Here is a 24,937-nt window from a genome sequence, read left to right as displayed (position 1 = left end):
GATTCATCACTAGTCCATGGCCACTTGACGGGAGCTCGGTAGACCTCCTCAGCGTCTCTTCTGATTCATCACTAGTCCATGGCCACTTGAGGGGAGCTCAGCGGACCTCCTCAGCGTCTCTTCTGATTCATCAGTAGTCCATGGCCACTTGAGGGGAGCTCAGCGGACCTCCTCAGCGTCTCTTCTGATTCATCACTAGTCCATGGCCACTTGACGGGAGCTCGGCAGATCTCCTCAGCGTCTCTTCTGATTCATCACTAGTCCATGGCCACTTGACGGGAGCTCGGCAGACCTCCTCAGCGTCTCTTCTGATTCATCACTAGTCCATGGCCACTTGAGGGGAGCTCAGCGGACCTCCTCAGCGTCTCTTCTGATTCATCACTAGTCCATGGCCACTTGACGGGAGCTCGGCAGACCTCCTCAGCGTCTCTTCTGATTCATCACTAGTCCATGGCCACTTGAGGGGAGCTCAGCGGACCTCCTCAGCGTCTCTTCTGATTCATCACTAGTCCATGGCCACTTGACGGGAGCTCGGCAGATCTCCTCAGCGTCTCTTCTGATTCATCACTAGTCCATGGCCACTTGACGGGAGCTCGGCAGACCTCCTCAGCGTCTCTTCTGATTCATCAGTAGTCCATGGCCACTTGACGGGAGCTCAGCGGACCTCCTCAGCGTCTCTTCTGATTCATCACTAGTCCATGGCCACTTGACGGGAGCTCGGCAGACCTCCTCAGCGTCTCTTCTGATTCATCAGTAGTCCATGACCACTTGACGGGAGCTCAGCGGACCTCCTCAGCGTCTCTTCTGATTCATCACTAGTCCATGGCCACTTGACGGGAGCTCGGCAGACCTCCTCAGCGTCTCTTCTGATTCATCACTAGTCCATGGCCACTTGAGGGGAGCTCAGCGGACCTCCTCAGCGTCTCTTCTGATTCATCACTAGTCCATGGCCACTTGACGGGAGCTCGGCAGATCTCCTCAGCGTCTCTTCTGATTCATCACTAGTCCATGGCCACTTGACGGGAGCTCGGCAGACCTCCTCAGCGTCTCTTCTGATTCATCAGTAGTCCATGGCCACTTGACGGGAGCTCAGCGGACCTCCTCAGCGTCTCTTCTGATTCATCACTAGTCCATGGCCACTTGACGGGAGCTCGGCAGACCTCCTCAGCGTCTCTTCTGATTCATCAGTAGTCCATGACCACTTGACGGGAGCTCAGCGGACCTCCTCAGCGTCTCTTCTGATTCATCACTAGTCGATGGCCACTTGACGGGAGCTCAGCAGACCTCCTCAGCGTCTCTTCTGATTCATCAGTAGTCCATGGCCACTTGACGGGAGCTCGGCAGACCTCCTCAGCGTCTCTTCTGATTCATCACTAGTCCATGGCCACTTGACGGGAGCTCAGCGGACCTCCTCAGCATCTCTTCTGATTCATCACTAGTCCATGGCCACTTGACGGGAGCTCAGCGGACCTCCTCAGTGTCTCTTCTGATTAATATATCTGGTGCAACGTCAAGTGCACCTGATGCCGCAATGATGATACTAATTGGGAGAGGAGCCGGTGATGCCGGCAGGTAGGAGGAAGCTCACTGGGCTCCTGTCCATGGACCACGGACGACTAACATGGCCGCTGGGCCAGAGTCCTGCAAAGCGATTCACTCATTACATCTCTAATTTCTGTCTGTGTGAACTATGCCTGACCGAATGTCAAAATTAAAAAAAAAATCACAGCGTACACCGGTCCCGTCCGTATTTCGGATGAGGCTCGCCTATTCAAGTCTATGGGTGTGAAAAAAAAAATCAAATCCTGTATAAATCAACCGTATAGTATCCAAATTTTGACGTTTACATTGCATTTATTAATATGGGATATTGTAGCCGGTCTTGTATATTCACTGCTGCTGTATAAAAACGGACGACAATACAAAAGAAAAATCGTCTGGGTGAAAAACGGATCATTTTTTTTTTATACGCTTGTGTGAACTGAGCCATATAAGATGCTGGTCTCATCGGGGACTGACGTACTGTCTGTGAACAAAACACAATGGAAGAATTTTTTTTCCCCTCACTTGTAATTTTTTTTTTTTTAATAATTTTCCAGGGAATTATATGGTAAAGTGAATGGAAAACTACAACTCATTTTGCAAAAATTATAAGCGCTGATTAGACTGGAAAAATAAAAGGGCAAAAACGAAAAATTCTCCAGGTCTGGACTGAGTAAAAGGGCCGTGTTGCCCATAGCAACAATGAAAACGATACTCTTGTTGCTATGGGCAACCAGCCACCTCTTGTGGACACCCTTTTTTGGGTGTAATTAGCAGAGGGTTATCTCTTTTATTTTCCCCTCCGTCTTTGTTATGTCTCACACTTATCTCCTGCTCCATTGTGTGTCTTATCTCAGTAAATGTCACCCTGCATTCTTACAAGGAGCTGTCATGGCTCATACATCGTCTTCTCGTCCCCAAATCTGACTTCATTCCTGACATTCCTGCCTCCTTTATGCTGCGTCACCGCCTCTTGTTTGTGCAATTTCCTCAGAATAATCATGTCCGCCCTCCCATCTCTGACGTACAGAAAATTATGTCACAGCAGCACGAAGCAGCCATCTGCTTATAACCCTGCTGTGCTTTATATAGAAAACAAGTAGGATGATGAATGCTGAGACTTCTAGTTCACCAAACAGCGGTGCGCTTACACGCTGCGGCCACTAGATGGCGCATGATGTATGGAGTAAATGGCTCCTATCTTTATGGAGGGGCTGGAATATGGCGGGAAATAAATGGTGCCAGGGCTGTTTAGCCTGAGGCATTAGGTAGTTACTCAGATTGTCACATATCTGAGGTAAAATGTCAGTGCTGGTATGTCCTGTACCTAATATTAGTTGCGAATTCCTCAATTATTTTTATGAAACTGATTATATGCCGTGATGATGATCCACTACGATGGCACAAAAGTGGCACCTTGACTCGATATAATTAGAAATAAAAGTGGATCCAGAAATTTTATAAGACGAGATGCTCGGATAACTTGTGAGAGAGTTATCGAGCATGTCCAGAAATTGGTACAAAAAAAACCCTTCACACCTTTATTGCAAAAAAAAAAATTGTATGAAAAAAAAATAATAACTATGTGTTTGCTTATTGGACTTTAATATTTTTTTCCCACAATAAAGGTGTGTTTTAGTACCAGTTTCTGGGAACGCTGGACAATTGTCACCATGACCTATGGCTGTCACTCGTTTTTTAAGAATCCAGTAATAACTACCATTTTTGGCACCTCTTATCATGACGATAAAAAAATAAGATGCTAAAAAATCTGCAACACTACAGCCAGGACACCATCTAATGATCGTCACAATTGTGACCCACGACTTTAGTGCAACAGTGGTTTTGGGTTTTGCATGCAACTTTGACGTCATAGACTGCAATGCAAGTTGTGTACGGCAAGAAATTGTCTATGCACATAATGACGGCGTTTTTTTCACCCAAAACTGCGTGTAACACGTGCAAATTTGCTGCAGGAAAATACACAGCATGTGCATTTACTTTTGAGCCTTTTCATCTTAGATAACTGTTACCCTAATGTAAATGGGGGTTTAAGCTGGCCATATACATTGGAGAACTGACAGCCAGCTCTCCGGACCCCCATACACATGAGCACTCAGCATGGCCAAGCATTCATGTGCTGCCGGACACTTCGCCCACTGACCCTCATCTAATGTGATGCAGTCTTTCGGCTATAGCTATACCCAGTGGCATAACTAGAGTCCAATGGGCCCCGTGCAAGATTTGGACAGGACCCCTCCATCCTAGTATATATATATATAATATATATATATATATATATATATATACAGTATATATATATATATCTATATCTCCTCCATCCTGGTATATATTTTCCCATCCTGATATATATGTCCCTTATCCTGGGCCCATCCTGGTATATACTGTACATCCCCCATCCTTGTATTATGCATATATTTCCCATGCTGGTATACATGTTCCCCATCCTGGTATATATATGTCCCTTATCCTGGGCCCCATCCTGATATATATATCCCCCATCCTCGTATATGTCCCACATTCTGCCGCTTTTCTTCAATGCATAGAAGAAAATAAACCATTATGGTCACCTTCCCTCCGCTCCCCCGCCGAGCGAGGCGTCCTCTTCTGAAGCCGGTAGCTGACTTCAGCGTGCAAGCGATGGGAGCGTATGATGTCACTGCCATGCACCCCCAGTCACGTGCATGCCAACGTCACTTGTTGGCCTCTGACTGGCTGGCTGCGTGTATTGCAGTGCACGGACCCGACGGGTCTCTGCTCCACAATACACTTTAGCTGAATGTGTGATCGAGGACACACATCCAGTTGAAGATTGTGCTGGAGTCGGCGGGCCTCTATCTGCATGGTCCCAGTCACGACCTTTGTGACTATGGTCGTTATGCCCCTGGCTGCACCACAGCTTTGGTTGTACGATATCAGGTTGGGTGTCCCCAAAAAAATATATATGTGATTTATATGCAACTTGCAGTTTTAATGAAGTCGCACAAATTCTCAGGGTGAGATTTGGCTTTGAGTCACATGTGATTTCGGATTTGCCACTAGAGTTGGTGCAAATTGATTTGCAGGCCCCAGTCTGTCGGCCTGGTCGTTAATCTATGGGAGCTGGACTGGAGCGCTAAGACCCACCTCCTCCTACTGGCATCCGCGGCTGTTCTTCTGATTAGCAGGCCTGGCACGATGTCACATGTCCGTCACTGTCGCGCCAGACCAGCTAATCAAAAGAGCCACAGATGCCAATTGGTATGATGTGGTCATCAGGGCTCCCGTCACAGATTTTTGACGGGGCCTATGGACCGGCTCCTAGTCACACCAACTCTATTTGCAACACTTAAAAAAAAAATTGCTGAGATGTTGCAAATTATGGTCAGTAATGAGCGCTGATCACCTATATTCGAATTGTTCGGTGATAATTGGGAAAGAGCGTTGAAATAATCGCTCGTTTAACAACTATCGGGTTGTCTAAAAAAGCCCGCGAGTCACAATTTTAACATAGGGCTCATTAAGATATCCGTTCTTCACATCTGATTTCTAGCCATATTTTTCCCAGATAGAACTAGTACCTCTTAGTCTATGGAGCTGTTCCCATGTCCGTGTATTTTTGTGGATCTGCACCAAAACACGGAGACAAGTCTGATTTTGATCCAAATCACGGATTAAACTCGCTGATGAAAATCTATGGGTCCATGAAAAAACTGGACCACACTCGGCTGCATCCGTTTTTCACTGACTGATAGCAGAAGGTTGAGAAACCTCTGTTATTTTTTTCTGCATACGAGAAAAAAACAGAAGGTAAAAACTGACCCAAAATCGATCCGTTTTTTTTTTTGCTTACGAGAAACATCACTAATATCTGAACAAGCCCTTTATGTTGATCTCTATGCTGGGAAAATTAATTGCAATAAAAAAATGTATACCTTCCTTTACAGGTTCCATAGCAGGTTTCATAAAAGCTGAGTTATTATAGAAAAGACTTGCTACAAAAATGTCTCGTAATGTCACATTGTTAAAGCCTTGGAGAAAATAAAGAGATACAGAAGTGTTTGAAGAGAGGAATAGGGAGGGGAGAAGAGCTGGAGGGAGTGTAGTACTGGGAGGAGACAGCAGAGGCTGAGAGCTCAGAGACTGCTGGGTGTGTCACATTGAGAGAGGCAGCAAGAGAGACAGGCTCCCCAGCTAGGTATGTACTGCAGCCACAGGGGGCTGGGGGTCCTAGTGATGGGGTCTTATACATCAGGGGCATGGTAGGAAGCAGCAGGTGGTGGGAGACAAGTCAGGACTGGGGTCATATACCAGGAGCTTACAAAGTTGTGTCCCCTCCAGTGTCTGTGATTTACCATTGCTGCATGGATATATGGACTGGGAACACTTGGGGCTTCTATGGCGCGTCCCATATAGACCGTATACTGTATATGGAGACAAGGAATGAGTCAGACAATGAATGAGACAGCCTGGGTGTGGAGGGTCAGACACATTCTGTTCTCAGACTGTCTCTCTGGGAAGCAGCCAGACCCGTCTCCCCCCTGTCTCTTAATCAGAAGTACAAGCCATGCTTTGCTCACTTTAACCCTATGAATCGATGGTAATGGGGGCAGTCATGCCACCCTTCATTTGGAAAATCACACTGCTATGATGAGCAAGCCTGAAACTTGGCATGCCAGCTAACACATCCGCAAGCTAGATCTCCACCTATGTTTGCTTTCATTGGCAGATCAGTATTGTATTTTTTACAGTACATTTGGCCAGTAGGGGTTATCGCTTTTTTTTTTAATACTACTATACTAACAGATCACATGTGACGCTTATGGAAAAAAAAAGACGTGCTGAAAGGGATGCAATAACCCAGATTTTGTCCGTAGTTGTACTATAAATACTCAGAAGTAGATATTTTGTTGTTTTACTTAAAGGGTCTGTCTACCTTTTAGGAAAGTTTTTTTTTAAATTAAATTCATGTATTTTGGACCTTTTTGTTTTCACTATCTATTGCTGGCTGCCTAATGAGTCAATTGAGAATCAGTCAGTGAGCTGGATCGGACAGGAGAGCACAGTGGCTCAGTGGTTAGCACTTGTTGCTTTGCAGCACTGAGGTCCTGGGTTTAAATCTCACCAAGGACAATATCTGCAAGGAGTTTGTATGTTCTCCCCAAAGACATACTGATAGGGAAATTAAGATTGTGAGCTCCAATGGGGACAGTGATGATAATGTCTGTAAAGCGCTGCAGAATATGATGGTGCTATATAAGTGAGTAAAATAAATAGGAGAGTTTGCAACTCATTTATCTGTCTTTTTCTGAGCTCCTCTCAGCTGATTTATGACCACAGAACACTTTAAGCTGATTGTGCCGGTTAAAAGCCAAACAGTGAAACATTTTTAACGAAACCCAAATGCAAAAATGATTTTTAGCCCCAAATTCATGCAATTAAGAGAAAAACATGTCCCCAACTATGGTTATAAAGAACATATCCACAGGGATTTAATAGGCACAATAGTGGTATTGGGGGCTGATCAGAAAATACAGAGGGGCTGCAGTGTTTATATGCTCTTATCCATATGGATTGGACATAGAAGCCTATGGAGGATGAAATATCCCCAGAATCCGTGGTCCTTTTGCTCAGACCTCAGTGACCGCGTTGAAAAGTAAGCATGAAAGGCCGGACAGGAGTGTTACTTTAGTGGGTGTAAGAGTGGCACCTGAAAGGTCTCTATGGCCCATATGAGAAGACCACAGAGCCAAGAGTTCAGGGATTTTTCACTGTGGTCCTTCACTTTCCGGTTATCTATACTTAAAGTTGGCGACTGTTCTGCTTTTTACTCCTTTAATTCATCCATGTGCATTTGTTCATGTTTTATATTTAACTTTTTGGCACCATCTGTCTACTTTAGTATTTTCTTGCGCCAGCTATCTCCTACATCACCGCCTTCCTGTTTCTTTCTTTCCCTGAAAATCTCATATTCTCTTCACTTGCCATCTTTTTTTGTCTTCAGTGCCATGACAACTCGCTCGCCTCTCCAATTCACACCCACTTCCCACCACAATCCTCCGCTAATCCCACCTCTCCACACCACCCTCTATCTCAGCATTGATACCTCCTCTAAATCTCATCTGTGTCTCCCAGGCAGGACCTGCTGTGATCACCAGTAGTAGGCCATGGGGGATGTTATATCGAGTCACCTGGATGAAAGCAGACGCCAGTACATCACAGGTAAGTCTGCATGCCGCGAAAGTCACCTTCTGGCAGCGATGGCCGAGCAGAGGGAGATGTTTTCTTGCACACTGGAATGTCTTTTGCACCTCTTGTTTGCGTGGGTTCTTTCCATGAAGTGGTGTCGTCTTGTAGAACATCTTTCCTTAGGGAGTGAGTGGGTGCTGGCCGACTTTATAGATTCTTAACTGAACGTGTAGCAGGTGTCTGTTTGTATAAGGAAGGTGAATCATTGAGGAACTCCTTCATTTTGTGGTACAACAACTTTTCAGCCTTAAAAGGGTTCTCCAGTTAAAACAAGTTATCACTAGTGATGGGCGAGCACTAAAATGCTCGGGTGCTCGAAGCTCGGGTCGAGCACATTGGAATACTCGGGTGCTCGACCCGAGCAACGAGCCCAATGTAAGTCTATGGGAAACTCGAGCATTTTTCTGGCGGTCCCCCCCCGGCGGTCTGCAGAAGGTCAAAAATTGCCCAAATCGATGGAAACAGTGCTCAATTAAACATCAGGCAGGCAGAATATATAGGCAGACAGGCAGGCAGGCAGGGTATGTAGGAGGGTGCATGAGAAACATAGCAGGGCACTTGGAACACACTAGTGCCCTCCGATTTTCATGCACTCGTCTCTTTAAAAAAGCCGGCCGGCAATTCATCATCGGTACCCGACAATTTAGAACAGAAAGAATAGAGCATCACACATAGATTAGATAGATAGAAACATGTCAGTCACATATATAATGAGTACAGTGACAGTGGTTACTGTACTTGTCATTTAGTGTTAAAATAAAGGATTTATTAAAAAAAAAAAATTGGCGTGGGGTTCCCTTTAATTTTAGTCTTTAGCGGAGGTTAAGCAGACGGCTGGGGCAGATGTTTGAAGCCTGGGAAGGGGGTAATACCCACTTAGCTCCCCAGGCTACTAATATCAGCCCTCAGCTGAATACCTAGCCTTTACTAGCTATTAAAATGGGGGACCCCCCCAAAAAAATGACGTGGGGTCCCCCCTATTTTAATAGCTAGAAAAGGCTAGGCAGACAGCTGGGGGCTGATATTAATAGCCCAGGAAGGGTGCCATGAATATTGGCCCCCTCCCAGGCTAGAAACACCAGCCATCAGCCGCCCCAGAAATGGCGCATCCATAGGATGCGCCAATTCTGGCACTTAGCCTCGCTCTTCCCACTGCCCTGTAGTGGTGGCAGTGGGGTAATAGGGCTGGGTTTGATGTCAGCTTATAATGCCAGCTGACATCAAGCCCAGGTTAGTAATGGAGAGGCGTCTATAAGACACCCCCATTACTAACCCCAAAGTCAAAGTAAAAAAAAAAAACACAAACACCCAGAATAAAGTCCTTTAATTGAAATAAACACACAATTCTTTAATGTTCTAAATTAAATCCTACTTACCGTATCGCCCATTCCAGCTGTAGCCAACGATCTCCTGCAATAAAAATAAAATAATAAACCAACCTCATCCTTACCTTTCCATGGTTCCCAGGACAGCTTCAGCTCTGCTACATTCGCATGACAGGCTGGATCGCAGCAGAACGCTGCCATCCAGCCTGTCATCCCGCAGACACTGAGAAGCTTCTCAGTGAAGCTCCTCAGTGTCTGGCTGTGACGGCATCCAGATGAGCCGAGTTCATGTCCAATGAACTCGGCTCACCTCATGCACGTCATTGACAGCGTGGGAGAATTCTCTTGCGCATGCGGTGAGCGCAGGAGAATTCTCCCACGCTGTCAGTGACGTGCATGAGGTGAGCTGAGTTCATTGCACATGAACTCGGCTCATCTGGATGCCGTCACAGCCAGACACTGAGGAGCGCAAGCATGCCTGCGCTTTTCAGTGTCTGCGGCATGGCCAGCTGGATGGCAACTTTCGGCTGCGATCCAGCCTGTCATCTGAATGTAGCAGAGGTGAAGCTGTCCTGGGAACCATGGAAAGGTAAGGATGAGGTTGGTTTATTATTTTATTTTTATTGCAGGAGATCGTTGGCTTCAGCTGGAATGGGCCTGATGGTAAGTATGGTTTAATTTAGAACCTTAAAGAACTGTGTGTTTATTTCAATTAAAGGACTTTTATTCTGGGTGTTTGTGTTTTTTTTTAACTTTGACTATGGGGTTAGTAATGGGGGTGTCTTATAGACGCCTCCCCATTACTAACCTGGGCTTGATGTCAGCTGGCATTATAAGCTGACATCAACCCCAACCCTATTACCCCCTGCCACCGCTACAGGTCAGTGGGAAGAGCGAGGCTAAGTGCCAGAATTGGCGCATCCTATGGATGCGCCATTTCTGGGGCGGCTGACGGCTGGTGTTTCTAGCCTGGGAGGGGGCCAATATTCATGGCACCCTTCCTGGGCTATTAATATCAGCCCCCAGCTGTCTGCCTAGCCTTTGCTAGCTATTAAAAATAGGGGGGACCCCAGATCATTTTTTTGGGGGGTCCCCCATTTTAATAGCTAGTAAAGGCTAGGTATTCAGCTGGGGGCTGATATTAGTAGCCTGGGAAGCTCTGTGGGTATTACCCCCTTCCCAGGCTTCAAACATCTAAACTTCTGCCGCAGCCGTCTGCTTAATGTCCGCTAGAGACTAAAATTACGGGGAATCCCACGCCAATTTTTTTTTTAATAAATCCTTTATTTTAACACTAAATGACAAGTACAGTAACCAACCCTATCACTGTACTTATTATATATGTGACTGATATGTTTCTATCTAATCTATGTGTGATGCTCTATTCTTTCTGTTCTAAATTGTCGGGTACCGGTGTATGCCGCTGCTGAATTGCCGGCTTTTCATGTTTCACTGTGCGCACTGTTCCCATCGATTTGGGCAATCACTGTAATGCCACAACCACCATGGCTGTGGCATTACAGTGAGTTGCAGACAATCCCTGCATGATTGGCGCTCTAAATAGCGCCAGACATGCAGGACGGGGACCCGAGCTCCCACCCGAGCATCGCGCAAGTACTCGGCGAGCTCCGAGCATCTCGAGTACTGAGATGCTCAGGCGAGTTCCGAGCAGTGGCGAGCATGCTCGCTCATCACTAGTTATCACCTATCCACAGGCTAGGTATTAAGTTATTAATCTGTGGGGGTCCGACCACTGGGACCTACCCCTATTCCCCCCCAGGGCACTTTTCTATCCATTAGAATGGAGCGGCAGTGCGCGCGCTCGGCGATCAGCAGCCCCATAGAGAATGAATGGAGCTGCGATCGATCATGCACAAAAGATCTCCATTCTGCTGATCGATTCTGGTCCCAGCGGTCGGATCCCCCACTGATCAATAAGCTATCTTGTGGATAGTTGATAACTTTTTTTTTTTACTGTACAACCCCTCGAAAAGAAAATTTGTATTGGGTAAATGTGCCATCTGTTAAATCTCAAGGTGTCTATACAGCTTGTCAACCATCTTGTACATGACAAAAGTAAACAAGTAGATATCCATTGGATGTATCCCGCAGGGAAATGTCATTTAAATTGGATTTGTCACCAGATTTAACAGTACAAACTGCTGACATTAATATTAGGTGGGAAAACTTTCACAATGGATTATACAGCTACTCTGACGTGGATTCTTCAAAGTAAGTACACCGGCCTCATCAGGTCCAAGCGATCTATCTAATAATATATGCAGTTTGTATTGTGAAATCTGGTGGCAGATTTACTTCACTTAGTTTAGGTGAAGCTTTTTTTTCTGTCTTCACATGTAACGCACTTTGGACCTTGTGGGTAATTATTGCAGATATTGTATGCTACCAACCAATTAATTTGTACCAGAAAATTTTTGCTGAAATCTGATTGGCCATAAAACAGCAACTTTGGCTCTCAGTATGTGTTCAGAAGAAGTACTTAGGAGTATAGATAATGAAGGGCTTTAGGGCTGGAAACCTATGCAGTTTTTGAGCCAAAGCCAGGAGTGGATGCAAAAGGAATGGGAAAAATATCCTTCTGGATCCACATCTGGATTACACTCAAAAAAACAGCAAGAGCCGCTGCTGGATTTGTGTAAAATCCATATGTAGCACAAGCAGACTTGCAGCTGTATTGTTGCATATTTTACCCTTCTGTCCAGTGAAAAGTCCACTGTGTATTACAAAATCTCATCTTTTTTTTTTTTTCTCCAAATCAAAATGTACTGTAGATTTGAAGCATGTCAATTTATGCTACAGAGTTCAGCCTTTGCAGTGCATTTCTATAATAAAATCCACAATGGATGAGTCTCTTGTGCCCATCTCATTGCAAGCACATATCGCGGAAGATTCGTTGCTGCCAAACCTGTGGTGAAGCAATGCACCATGTATGAATCCAGTCTAAGCGTATGTGCACACGCGACTTAAGCAGCAGCTTTTATGGAGGAAAAAATGTCATCCTCAACACCGTATGATGTGGATGACGTTTCATGAAGTCTCACCTTCATGCTGCAAATCTGGAATCCAATTGAAGCAAAAAAAAAAAAACAACGTTTTTGCTTTGGTTTCGGAACAATGTTGGAAAAAACTTTGCAATTTCAAAGCACGTTAAAACCGCGTTAAAGAGGACCTATCCCCAGGTGTTTTTTTAAGGTGTTATTTAGAAAATCACCAATTATCTGGGGCTGCCCACTTTTTTATTAAATAAAATTGGCGATGGGTACTCTCCTTAAGGCTTATTTAGACCACGATGCATGGACCGGCCGTGGATCACCTGTCCTGAACTTGACCACCTTATAAGCAGGCGGCTGAGTTAAGGTCGGGAAAACAGCAGTTCAGTCTCTAAATCTATAAAGTCTGAATTTGGCCTTGGAGTACGTGCACACGGCTTTTATCTGCGGCAGATTTCACCTTTTGCATTCTGTAAATCACAAGACGTCTTGATTTTATAAAGCAATTTTCAAGAACATCTTTTTTGTTTTTCTGCCACTTTGCAATTTTTTTTTTTCACTTTGATTTTATCAATGTGTAAAATGCTGCCTAAAGGAAAATACATTATCAGATTTTTATGAGTGGGGGGTTAATAAATTACTTCACTGGAGATGACAGGTTCACTTTCATAACTGTGGGTACAGACAGCTGTATTGCCCCTCCATACAGATTCTGGGTCTCGCAGGGGTGTAACACGGCACACGTACCGGATACTGCAGTGACATACGTGATCGATCGAACATGAGCAGTGCAATTACAGCTCTGCGGCTGCAGGAAGGTCGATGGAGGTCATTTAACTGCTTATTTCACTTACAGTTGCCATTTTTCTTCCCTGCGCAATAAGCGCTTTTCTATGAGTGCGCGGAATAATAGCTAGGTTGGTTTGTGGTGTAATGATGCCTGACATTGGAGAACAAGGCTCGTCTTGTGAACTTGGAGACTTTGAAACAAATCTTGGGATGGGAAGATTGTGTCGTAATTACCTGCTGCCGTTTCCCACATGGGAACCTATTAAAAGCAGCGGGGTTTTGATGGTTTATGTGTCATCCACCTACAGGAGATATTTAGTGACGAATGTAATCATCACTGTGCAGGAAAGGAGTAAGTGAGCACGCTGGGGATGGAGCCAAGCTTGGAAGGAAAGGAAGTAGTAATGGTATATACGTGTGTGTATATAAAGTAATTCATATGGAAATCGGAGGAGCGAGAGCCACCAGGCGATAAAATAAAAAATAAAAAATCACCCATAGATTCTAATCGGATGCTCATGTATATGCACATTAAAGGGATTGTCCATTACTTTGATGTTGATGGCGTAGGATAGGTTGTCAATATCAGATCAGTGGGTGGGGGGGGTCTGACACCCTGCAGGACCACCGATCTGCTGTGGTTAAAAAAGAACCTCCTATTGAAGTGGCTGGGAGCTGAGCCGCACAGAAAGGCTACTACATGAAGTACGGAGATGAAGTGATCCGGATCCATACACTACAGGCGGCAGCAGGAGCTACAAACAGCGGATCAGTGGGGGGTCTGTAATGTCAAACCCCCGCTGATATGATATTGGTGACTCATACGGATACGCAATCAGTATCCCAGTCCCGGAGGTTGAAAGTAGATTCAAATCCATCAGGTTCAACTTGAACCCAACATTGTGATCCGGAGGAAGGCAAAAAAAATATGGAGCGGGTGCCAATTGCCCCATATTAGGGGAAAAACTCAGACTCCAGTGAGGGCAATCAGACTAGTTCCCTGGGTCAACATCCCATCACAGAATCTACCCATATCCTATGATAGATATCTATATATCTATCTATATATATCTATATCTATATCTATATATATCTATATCTATATATATATATATATATATATATATATATATATATATATATATATATATAATAAATATATATATATATATATATATATATATATTAATATAATATATTAGTCAAGAAAGGCATCCAGGCCTTCCTTGACTTTCTTCAGTGAATTGACCATTACAACATCATGTGGCAGAGAGTTTCATAGTCTCACTGCTTGTACTATAAAGAATCTGCAGTTTCTCTGCTCATAGAGTAAAGAATCTGCAGTCTGTGATGATGACTACGTCTTTTTCCTCTAGACAAAGAGGGTGCCCACGTGTCATTGATATATATATTTCTAAGGATATGTGCACTGTACATCTTTTTCAGGTGGGTGAACCCCGAAACCTGCCTGAAAAGGCCTTAAAAAATTGCTCAAAAGACTTGCTGTGCATATGTTTAGTATTTTGAGCGTATTTTAACTTCTTCAGACTTTGAAAGATTTAAAAGAAGTGATCCGACCATTCTTCAGGCATCTTCTTCTATGAAGACCCTCTGTACTTTACATTTTTTAAAGGCATTAAAAAAAAATTCCAGTAAAAGATACCCGAAAAACGTTCTCAAACCACCAGCTGCCAAAAATGTTGAAAAAAGGTTTAAAACAACTAAAAAAGACGCTTAAGGCCACAGGCCCCACTATCAGTATTTGGACAGTATTCGGTCATTTTTTTTTCTCAGGAGTGGGAGCCAAAACCAGGAGTGGGTGATAAATGCAGAATTGGTGACTTGTTTCTATTATACCTTTTCTCTGATTGTTCCTCACCTGGTTTTGGCTCCTGAGAAAAAATACTGACCGAATACTGACCCAATACTGATAGTGGGGCCGTGGACTAAGGGGAAAAAAACACGCCAGTGTTTCTGGTAGTCTTCCTCTTGAAAAACCCGGAGAGGTTACCGGCCTGGAAAAGATGTTGTGTGCACATACTCTTAGGTGAGAATACCTCATTGTCAGGCCAAACTCTTAAAAGGAATTTCTCAGCAGAATTGTTAAAAATCATCTCCATTCCAAAGAACAGAGGGATTTGTTGTGTACTTCTGCATTACTGTCCACCGTTGCAGCAGACTAAGGAACGCCATGTTGCATGCCCTGGATCCGGCCACCTTCAATGCTCCTCCTTACCACTGACGCTGCAGAGGAAAAGCTGTATGGGAAAGCGCACAGTGAACTGTCAATCACAAGGATCGCAGCCCTCCCTACTAGCAGGGGCTATTTGTCTGATGTTTTTTCACCCATTGGTCCAGAACCAATTACTTTCCTCGCTCTTGTAATTATGCTTTGCGTCTTTTACCAGCATGGAAACGGCATAAATATTCTGTGTGGTAGTTATGGGGTGAACATGTAAGTCCTGCTTTCATTTACATGGCTGATCAAAAGCCATCTTTTATGTGCTCGTGCTTACTTTAATAGCGGGCAGTGGATTCATTGAAGATCATTCTCTCCAGGATTGTTCAAAGAGGTTTATATTGGGTTTTTGTGTTTTGCTTTGCAAACACTTCTCGTCTTTCATCAACTTTGAGATCATCAGTCATTATTCTTATTTATCACGTGCGGCACTTATAGACAAATTCTATAGTCGGCCCTTGCTGAACTATGTTTCCCAGCATGCTTCCACAGCTTCTGATCTGGAGGAATAGTGCTCATCATATAGTCTGGGACCAGAGGGGACACATGGAGTAACCCAGATATGGAAACTGCTGCATTGGTAACCAGTGGAGATGAGCGAACCCGAAGTCAGTTGCAATATTTGGAGTTCCGGGAGAAGCCAGAGAGGGAGAGATATTTCTTCAGCTCCAGAGTTTGAGTCTCCATTGTTTTCAATGAAGTTCTGGATCAAGTTTGGGCACTGTTCTGGTGCCCGAAATGAACTTTGGACTAAGTCCAAGTTGGGTACCAGAGCCCGAACTTCTATGGGTCCGCTCATCCCTAGTAACCAGCTGATCACATAATGTAATGTCAAGTGGTGTAACTTCTACCGTATGGAAAATCTCCAACGGGGCCACCAACTATGACGAGGCTCTTCTTATAGGGGCCAAAGGGACTTTTTGTGCCCCCTCTGAGCCCCGATGCAATTGCATCCCTACTATAGAGGGAGCCCGAGAGGGTCTTATGTCGTAGCTATAAGCAATTCTGTATGAACGTCCAGTCTTCATCTGTAGACCTACCAGAGAGGATAAGTTGCACTGATTGTTTGCCACTGGGTAGTAGACCCCATGGTAGGGCAGTATTTGCACTTGACATTGCATTTTTCTACACCAGTGCATCCATTTTTATATCTTTTATTCTTTATTTCTATGCATGAACAGATTCCTTGTATCTGACTGTTGTCCGAAATGACTTTTTTTCATTACAGACGGTTAGATCCTTACGTGGCACGATACGGTTGAGCAATCACGGTCATTGTCTTTACCGGTTCTGACTCTGTGTTTTCCGAGCAGTGGCGATTGCTAAAAATCCAGCGTTTTTTATATGCCTTTTTGTCTGCAAAAGATATTGAAAGTTATGCCAAGTGATTGCACGATTATGATACCTGAGTATACCCCGGAGTATGTCTATTAGAATTCGGGCTCGTTCCAGAGGTGGAAGCTTGTAAGAGTACCACGTAGTCAGTAAGAGATTTGCAAGGAGGGAAGAAGGGGGGGGAAGGAGCCAGACATTTCCATGGGTTAGAGCAGGATGCAGAGGACGGAAATTCCAGGGTATGGATGGGGAGGGGGAGGTGGCTTTATTCGTGCAGACTAAAGTCAAATTTTGGGATCCCCCGGCTCTTTTACCCCTTAGTTCTTGTTGGTCAATAGGTTTGTGCAGCGGAGGCACCATCTTTCACTTTTTGGGTGTTTAGGATTATCACACTTAAATAAAAACTTTCCTATGCAATGTTATTAATTTTTGTAAATGAAGTAAAAAAAAAAAAGAACACATTAAAGAAGTACAGCAGTGTCTTTGCCGCCTGTCAGAAGCCCAAACGACGTGTATCAGCACCTCATCGTCCGAGCGGCTGATATGTTCATTGGTGCGATTTTCATGGAGTGTGAATGGCTGCGAGGTTTTTGGTATAATAGCTGTCTGCATGTTCACTTATTGAGTTCACTCCATTACTTGCTGCAGCTCTGCTAATCTTCTCATCTTCTCAGTGTTGAACTCTATATAACATGCCCTTATCAGTGATTGGCAGCTTTCTGCCTATGCACCGTGTACACAGGAAGATGCTAATCAGTGTTTTGGAAGAGGAGAGACTGAGCACATGCGTATGAAAGACTACATGGCAGCAGGATTACTAGTCCTCTAGTGAAGGTCTCCTGCTGATAAAACAGTGATTTTATCAAAACTACAACAAGCAGCCCAGTAAAGCCCCCATCTCACATAGAGAGATCGCTGCTGTGTCACGGTTTTGGTGATGCAACAGCGACCTCACCAGCGATGTCGCTATGTGTGACACTTTGCAGCGATCAGGCCCCTGCTGTGAGGTCGCTGATCGCTGCAAAGTGTCCTGGACCATTTTTTGGTCGTTGCCCTCCCGCTGGTCAGCACACATCGCTGTGTATGACCAGCGGGAGCAGCGATCAGGCTGGTAACTATGGTAAACATCGGGTTACTAGGGGCACGCGCGCACCTAGTAACCCGTTGTTTATCATGGTTACGAGCCTGCTAAAGTGAGCGGTAACCTCCCGCTCACTGTAGCAGAGTGGTAACCATGATAAACAGCGGGTTACTAGGTGCGTGTGTGCCCCTAGTAACCCGATGTTTACCATGGTTACCAGCCTGCTCCTGCTTCAGCAGGCTGGTGACCAGGAGCAGCACATTGTGGAAAGATTCTTTCCACGATGTCGCTGCTCCCCTGATCGTTGGTGAGCCTGTCTGTTTGACAGCTCAATAGCGACGCAGCAACAATCCCTGACAGGTCGTATCGTTGTTGGGATCGTTGCAGCGTCGCTAAGTGTGACGGAGCCTTAAGTGACACATCGCTGAAATCAGGGACTCCCTCTCTACATTATGCTGTTCTCAGATTAGGTGGGAAAAACTTGGTGAGAGTCTCTTTCAGGCCCTATGTGTTAAGAGATGTACAATTTTGCTGGAGGATAGGCATTTAAACCGCAAAACTACAACTAAATTGGAAACTTTCGACACGACTGATCCTTTGTCTAACCTCACCTTTTTCCTTCATCTGATTTTTTTAGCGCCAGTCCATATACAATCCTAGCCCAAAATCCCATAGGCGTTTTGTGATCGGTTCACAGGCAATTTCACTCCTGCTACATTAAAGGGAATCTGTCTACAGGTTTTTGCTATGTAGTCTGAGAGCAGCATGGTGTAGGGGCAGAGAGCCTGATTCCAGTGATGTAGTACTCACTTGGCTGTTTGGTGCAGTTTTGATAAAATCCCTGATTTTTATTAAAGGTGAGCTGTGTATAAACCCCCCCCCCCACACACACACACACACACACACACCACTGATTGGCAGCTTTGTACCCATGTACACAGAAAGCTGCTAATCAGTGGTTTGGGCTGGGTTATAACATGCTCATATGAATATGGTGGACTACATGGCGCGAGACAACTAGTCCTTTAGTGATAATCTCCTGCTGATAAAACACTGATTTTTATTGAAACAACACACAGCACAGTAAGCGACACATTGCTGGAATCAGGATCTCCGACCCTAAATCATGCTGCTCTCAGATTAAATAGCAAAAAACAGAAATTGACAGAAATGCTGGTGATCCTTAAAGGGGGAGACGTTTATGGCACATCCATGGGCTGTGGGTCCCACCGAAGAAGCATCTAATTTTATTTACACACAGATAAAATCTGAAGCCATATCAATCGGATTGTGGCAGAATAAAGCCTTCTCTTCCCCACAGTGGTGCTTTACTGTTTTATTACCGTCTAATACTACAACTGCGGCAGTAAGACTGATAAGTAGGTTGTAAAGTTTTTCACAAGTTAGATTACTTTCGCACCTGAAGTCGCCTTTCACGTTGCTCATTTACACCGAGTGATTATCAGCACAATGGGATATTACCGAAAATGGCCATGGGTAATGAATGCAGTGCAAAACCCATAATGTAACCCTATACACTAGATTCTTCTCTGCAGACGCAAGTCCTTACGATAAGATCTGCTGGATATGCTGTTTGCATTTGTCAAACTTATTAACTCTTTCAAGAATAGGTTATAGTTTTTTTTTTGTTTTTTTTAAACTAGTGTTTCATACAGCTCCAGTCATACATGCTAGCATTGCTTGGTTGATTAGTAATGAAAGTGTCACTGCTGTTCCTATGGGAACAATGTCTGGCTGAAACAAAAGGACAAGTTAATCACTCCCTTCCTTTCATGTCCTAAGTTTGTATTGATGGAGAACAACATTTACCGTTATATTCCAAAGTCAGGATTTAAAGCTCCTCCACAATGCAATAATTATGGACGAGGAAGAGGTGAAAAAATACCCAAGTATATATATTTTCTCTACTTTTACAGTGCACGATACGTATATCTACTGGGAATTATGGTGCATGTTATTTATGCAGGGTCCGTACACAAATCATAGCCATATGTAGAGACCCTGCACAGCGGTGCGGGCTCTTAGGCACTCCTTGTACCACCATATGCTTCCTCTGTCATGCACCAAAGATTTTACTCACCTGGGTCAAAGATTCACTTTCTTGCTCAAGCCTTGTATCTGTGTACCCTGGCAGATGTTGGTATCTTCCCTGGCACTTGCCACCTTCTCTAGCTAAGCCTCTGACAACACGGATTAGTAAAATGACAGTATGTGCAAAAGGGCTTAAACGGAATCGCTCACCAGGTTATTGCTACCCTATCTGAGAGCAGCATGAGATAGGGGCAGAGACCCTGATTCAAGTGATGTGTCACTTTTTGTCTGATTGGTTTGGATAAAATCAGTGTTTTCTGCTACAGATCTAGCTGATCTCTGTTTAACTCCTCACACACTTTCTGCCTAGTCATAGTGTACACAGCTGACAATCAGTGGTGGGGCGGGGTTGGACTACCTAGCAGCAGGTTTACTAGCCCCTCTTGTGATTAATCTCCTGCTGAAAATATTGTGTTTTTTTTTATCAAAACTACAGCAAGCAGTCCAGTAACAGGCTACCTGCCCCCACATCATGCTGGTCTCAGCTTACATAGCAAAAACCTGCTGACAGATTCCCTTTAAGAAGATCATCCATTTATTCTTACTTTCTCATAAAAATGTAAGCGATGCAGGTAACATGGCGTCTGTATGATGCTTGCCTGGTATCTGCAGGTATTGTGCATGGTCCTATTCTAGGTAATAGGACAAGTGCAAGCAGCCAACAGCCACCACGTCAGCAGCGCCTCTCGCCTCCCTGTGCCAAAGCGAGAGCTGCTGGATAAACCATTTCTGTGGATATTTTAACATCAGAATTTGATATACCTAAGAGGGTTCTGTGAAGGTGGCCTCCCATCAGACACCATCACTCTCCCAGGTGTCTGATGGGACAGGTGAATAGAAATCATTAATACATGGATAGCTCAAAAATGGGACCCGTTCCTACAAAATCACCTCTCCATTCTGGCTCAAAGTGGGTGGGCAGCAGATGGTTTTTATTGTTTTACGGACTGTTCTTGGTTAGGAAAATGTTAAATCTCTCTGTGCGGTTGGATTACCATAAATTAATTTTAGTCCTTATGGAGATGATTATTAGGAAAGCGTTCTTTAAACTTAGCTCTCAATTAGTGAGAGTGTCGCCCTGCATATGGGGGGAGATTGTTGCTCTCGCCCTGCATAGGGAGGGGGTGGGGGTGTCACCCTGTGTAGGTGGGGGGGTGTCGCCCTGCGTGGGGGAAGGGGGTGAGGGGGAAAAGTGTCGCCCTGCGTGGGGGAAGGGGGTGAGGGGGAAGAGTGTCGCCCTGCGTGGGGGAAGGGGGTGAGGGGGAAGAGTGTCGCCCTGCGTGGGGGAAGGGGGTGAGGGGGAAGAGTGTCGCCCTGCGTGGGGGAAGGGGGTGAGGGGGAAGAGTGTCGCCCTGCGTGGGGGAAGGGGGTGAGGGGGAAGAGTGTCGCCCTGCGTGGGGGAAGGGGGTGAGGGGGAAGAGTGTCGCCCTGCGTGGGGGAAGAGTGTCGCCCTGCGTGGGGGAAGAGTGTCGCCCTGCGTGGGGGAAGGGGGTGAGGGGGAAGTGTGTCGCCCTGCGTGGGGGAAGGGGGTGAGGGGGAAGAGTGTCGCCCTGCGTGGGGGAAGGGGGTGAGGGGGAAGAGTGTCGCCCTGCGTGGGGGAAGGGGGTGAGGGGGAAGAGTGTCGCCCTGCGTGGGGGAAGGGGGTGAGGGGGAAGAGTGTCGCCCTGCGTGGGGGAAGGGGGTGAGGGGGAAGAGTGTCGCCCTGCGTGGGGGAAGGGGGTGAGGGGGAAGAGTGTCGCCTTGCGTGGGGGAAGGGGGTAAGAGTGTATCTGATTTTACAGAAGATGACTTGGATATAACATGCAGGGTAAAAAGTGTGTGCATGCTTCGACTATAAAGTAACCACCCCAAGGATAGGTCACAATGATGTACTCAGTGGGGGGTCCAGCCCTCTCCTTCAGTTGGACCCCCATGGATTATACATTGAAGACTGTAAAAAGTCTTTGAAGGGGGGGGAATGTCTGGTCGTTTTGGGTCTGGCAGCCAGAAGACTTGAACTGATGGAGGAGATTCATCTGGAACTGATTGTCTGGTATCTATAACTATATCTATAACGGGTATGTCACCAAACTGTCAGCACATAGAGTATACACTCGCCTGTCACTCCAAAATGTACCGCCACTCACCAAAACAGCAATAACCTCGAATCCCTCCCCCAGTGGTATATTGCTATAAATGCACAGATGACATACATAAAATCTGAGGCTGTGCTGCAGACATCTGCTCTTCGCTTACTCTCGTGTTTGTGGCAACTAAATTCCAGAGCGCCGGGCTGTCTGATGAAATGTCAGCGCACACAATGAGCATTAACTGTCAGATATCCGCGTGTGACATTACTGAACAGTGACCATCTTATTCCTTGTTGGTTGATTTTTTTTTTTTTTTCTAAATTAGCTGATTGTGTTTGTTTTTTTTTTTTTTCTTGCAGTGGCCCAAGAGGGAAGGGGCCACTTCCAACCCCAAAGCAGGTGGAATTGTGCGTTATGATGAGCTAATGGGCTGCAGAGGGCCCATATATTGTTCTTGCACTGGGGCCCTCTCCTGTGTCCTCTCCTGATTAGCACCCAATGTAAAGCTGCCAAGAAGGGTTGTTACTTTGCACACTGATGGCAAACTACTAGGATCTGAATGTTGCGATCTGATCGATGTAATGGTGGCTGAGGCGCTAGGAAAGCTCTGTGCCACGATGTCTCCAGTTCTCTGATGATGACTTTGTGACTGGCCAAAAAATTGCTGATGAGACAACCCTTTTAAAATCCCACATTCACTGGTGAATTCAACCAAACTTGCTAGGAGCGATCATCTAACATATATGGGGGTCTCCCAACTTATCTTCTGGGGCATGGAAAGAATGGGCCATATTGAATTATAGCTCTCCCTGGAGATAAGCCACCCTCAGCGACTTACTCTCTTCTACCCAATACGTACTTGACCATACTGAGCAGATATGTGTACAGGGTCCAAGAGAACGGTTTGCCCTACAGCTTTCTGATAGGCATGGCCACCCGTAGGAACGGTAAAGGTAGAGCACATTAACAATCTAGTAAGTAATGATCTCTCCCATAAAGGCTTGGCCCAACATGTATGTGTTTTCACGGAGAAGTGGGGAATAAGGCCACCATACTCATTAGATGATGGTCAGTAGGACTGGACGACCATCTGATTTATATGGGGGGCACCTGCCTCTCACCCAACATTATACGCATTGGGTCGCTTGATTATCAATGCCTGATCCCTTTATTTTTAGGTAAGATAAGCCACTACCAGAAGAGTGTGGCATTGACTTTCCCCATTGAAAGAACATGAAGGCTTGGATGAGACGAGCACTTATGTGCATGGGGCAGCCGGGAGAGATCAGGCCGCCAAATGACGGCTATTTCATTTATGGCCAACCCAAGAACAAAAAACTTGACCAATTGAAATCCGCTGTTGGATTTTTGTTGCAGTGGCCCAAGAGGTAAAGGGCCATTCCCAACCCCAAAGCAGGTGGAATTGTGCATTATGATGAGCTAATGGGCTGCATAAACATTCGATGGTCCGCCGATTAAATTGGTTCAGCGGATGAGTATGGTTAGCAGAATATCTGCAGGGTTGGACAAACTTATTTTTTTATTATTTTCTAGCTTTTTATTTCTTTTTACCCATGACTGTGTGTATAACTTTTCTTTATCCGTATATTCAATCTTTCGGGTATATGCGGTGATATAGAAGTGGCTACACCCATGTGCCTTCTAGATATACACCCCGGCATTCATAACCTGCACACAGAAGCTCCTGTATTATGCAGGCAGATCCCTGCCAGCGAAGAGTTTAAACTGCAGAGCCGGTGTTTGGTGTAAACTGGTTCTGTTTGTTTTGTGAGTCTTGCAGATATTTGGAGGAGGTGGCAATGTCCCGAGTCCTGCCCGCTGGGCCTGTCACAGGTTCCCTTGTACACGGCGTCACAATGACACCTCTGTTGCACCGAGCGGCTCGCTGTTTGTGTACGTTTAGATGAAGACATTTTGGGGAGTGGTGGAAATATTTAGTAATATATATGAAACTTTTTTTGTATTTTTTCTTTAATTTTTTATTTCTCCTGGTGCTAAAGGTGGAGTTCAGGGAGCCAGTTGTTGAGATTTTGTTGACTGGTAACATAAAAGATAATGTGAGATTTGTATGGGAAAATCAGTGGGCCATATATAAAGTCATCTGTGATGGGGCCTCTGTCCATGACGTGATTTTTCAGATCTACCCGGCTATCGTGGCACTGGGACGAGGCGCTGGGGCCACTGTTCTTCATGCCGTTCTCAATGTGAGCGATAATCTGCAGCGGAGAAGTCGCGTCTCTCATTAACCCCATAACCTTTCTTGCATGATATCATTCTTTCTCATTGTTGGCTTCTGGCCAGCGCCCTTTGAATAAAACAAATCTATGTCTCATCCATTAAGCAATGTGGATTAGCACTGAATTTGTCTCCATTCATTCAAACCAGGAACAGGGTTGTTCAGTTTCGGCACCATCTGATTAAAGAATCGCCGTCGTTTTGATTTTTATTTCACAAATCAATAGTGCACGTGAAAATAATCAATTTTGTAATATCTTATCAGAGAAATCTGCTTCTTTTTTCTCCAACTGAACTGATCATTTATTTTCAAAACTCTCAAGTCAAAGGTAACATCTTATTCAGTGAATATAGAGTTTCTCATTACTGAGATGAAGGCTCATCATTCCTCCCATTTCCAGTTACTAAAACTCAGGTGCCAGTTTCGGGGTTAGAATTGGGCTTTTTGGTCACCTTACCGGCCGGGAAGATGGAAGCTGTGACACATGTACCCACACTGTTAGTGTAAATGGTGACAAAAATGAGTCACAGCTCCAGATCGGTACAAGAAAAGTATTAATAGGTATTTTAACTTAAAAGGATTGTTCACTGCTAGACAATCCCTTAATAATGGGCACCGGGAGGTGAAGAAAAAATTAATCGATAAACACACCTCAGACCAGCACCGCTTCTCCGAACTCAACGCCACCGTAAGTTATAGTTTCTTCCTCTCTAGTAAGACTAAATTTGAGATCACTGCAGCCAATTGATGGCCATTGATTGGCTGCAGTGGTCACGTGACGCCTCGGTCAGACGTTGATCCAGGCAGGCTGTCACAGGACGCTGCGCTGAGTACAGAAGAGCGGTGCAGGAGGTGGCACCATAGTCCTCCATACTGCACTTTCCATAGTCATCCATGTAGTATAATGCACAGCTCATAGTCATCCATG

At 45.1% G+C, this 24,937-nt stretch overlaps 1 protein-coding gene across 1 annotated transcript in view; it reads left to right on the top strand.

Annotated features, from left to right (window-relative positions):
- Positions 1 to 5,605: 5,605 nt before the first annotated feature.
- Positions 5,606 to 24,937, top strand: part of NIBAN2 (niban apoptosis regulator 2) — a 65,566-nt gene continuing 46,234 nt past the window's right edge. The window contains exons 1-2 of the mRNA XM_073639887.1: positions 5,606 to 5,740; positions 7,678 to 7,764. Coding sequence (XP_073495988.1) covers positions 7,710 to 7,764 — 55 coding nt within the window. The 5' untranslated portion in view covers positions 5,606 to 5,740; positions 7,678 to 7,709. The remainder of the gene's footprint in view (positions 5,741 to 7,677; positions 7,765 to 24,937) is intronic.

Source organism: Phyllobates terribilis, unplaced genomic scaffold (assembly GCF_046119375.1).
Source record: "Phyllobates terribilis strain yellow unplaced genomic scaffold, ASM4611937v1 Scaffold_7__3_contigs__length_470593459, whole genome shotgun sequence".
Classification (NCBI taxonomy): Eukaryota; Metazoa; Chordata; class Amphibia; order Anura; family Dendrobatidae; genus Phyllobates; species Phyllobates terribilis.
This window is presented reverse-complemented; position numbering and strand designations above follow the sequence as displayed.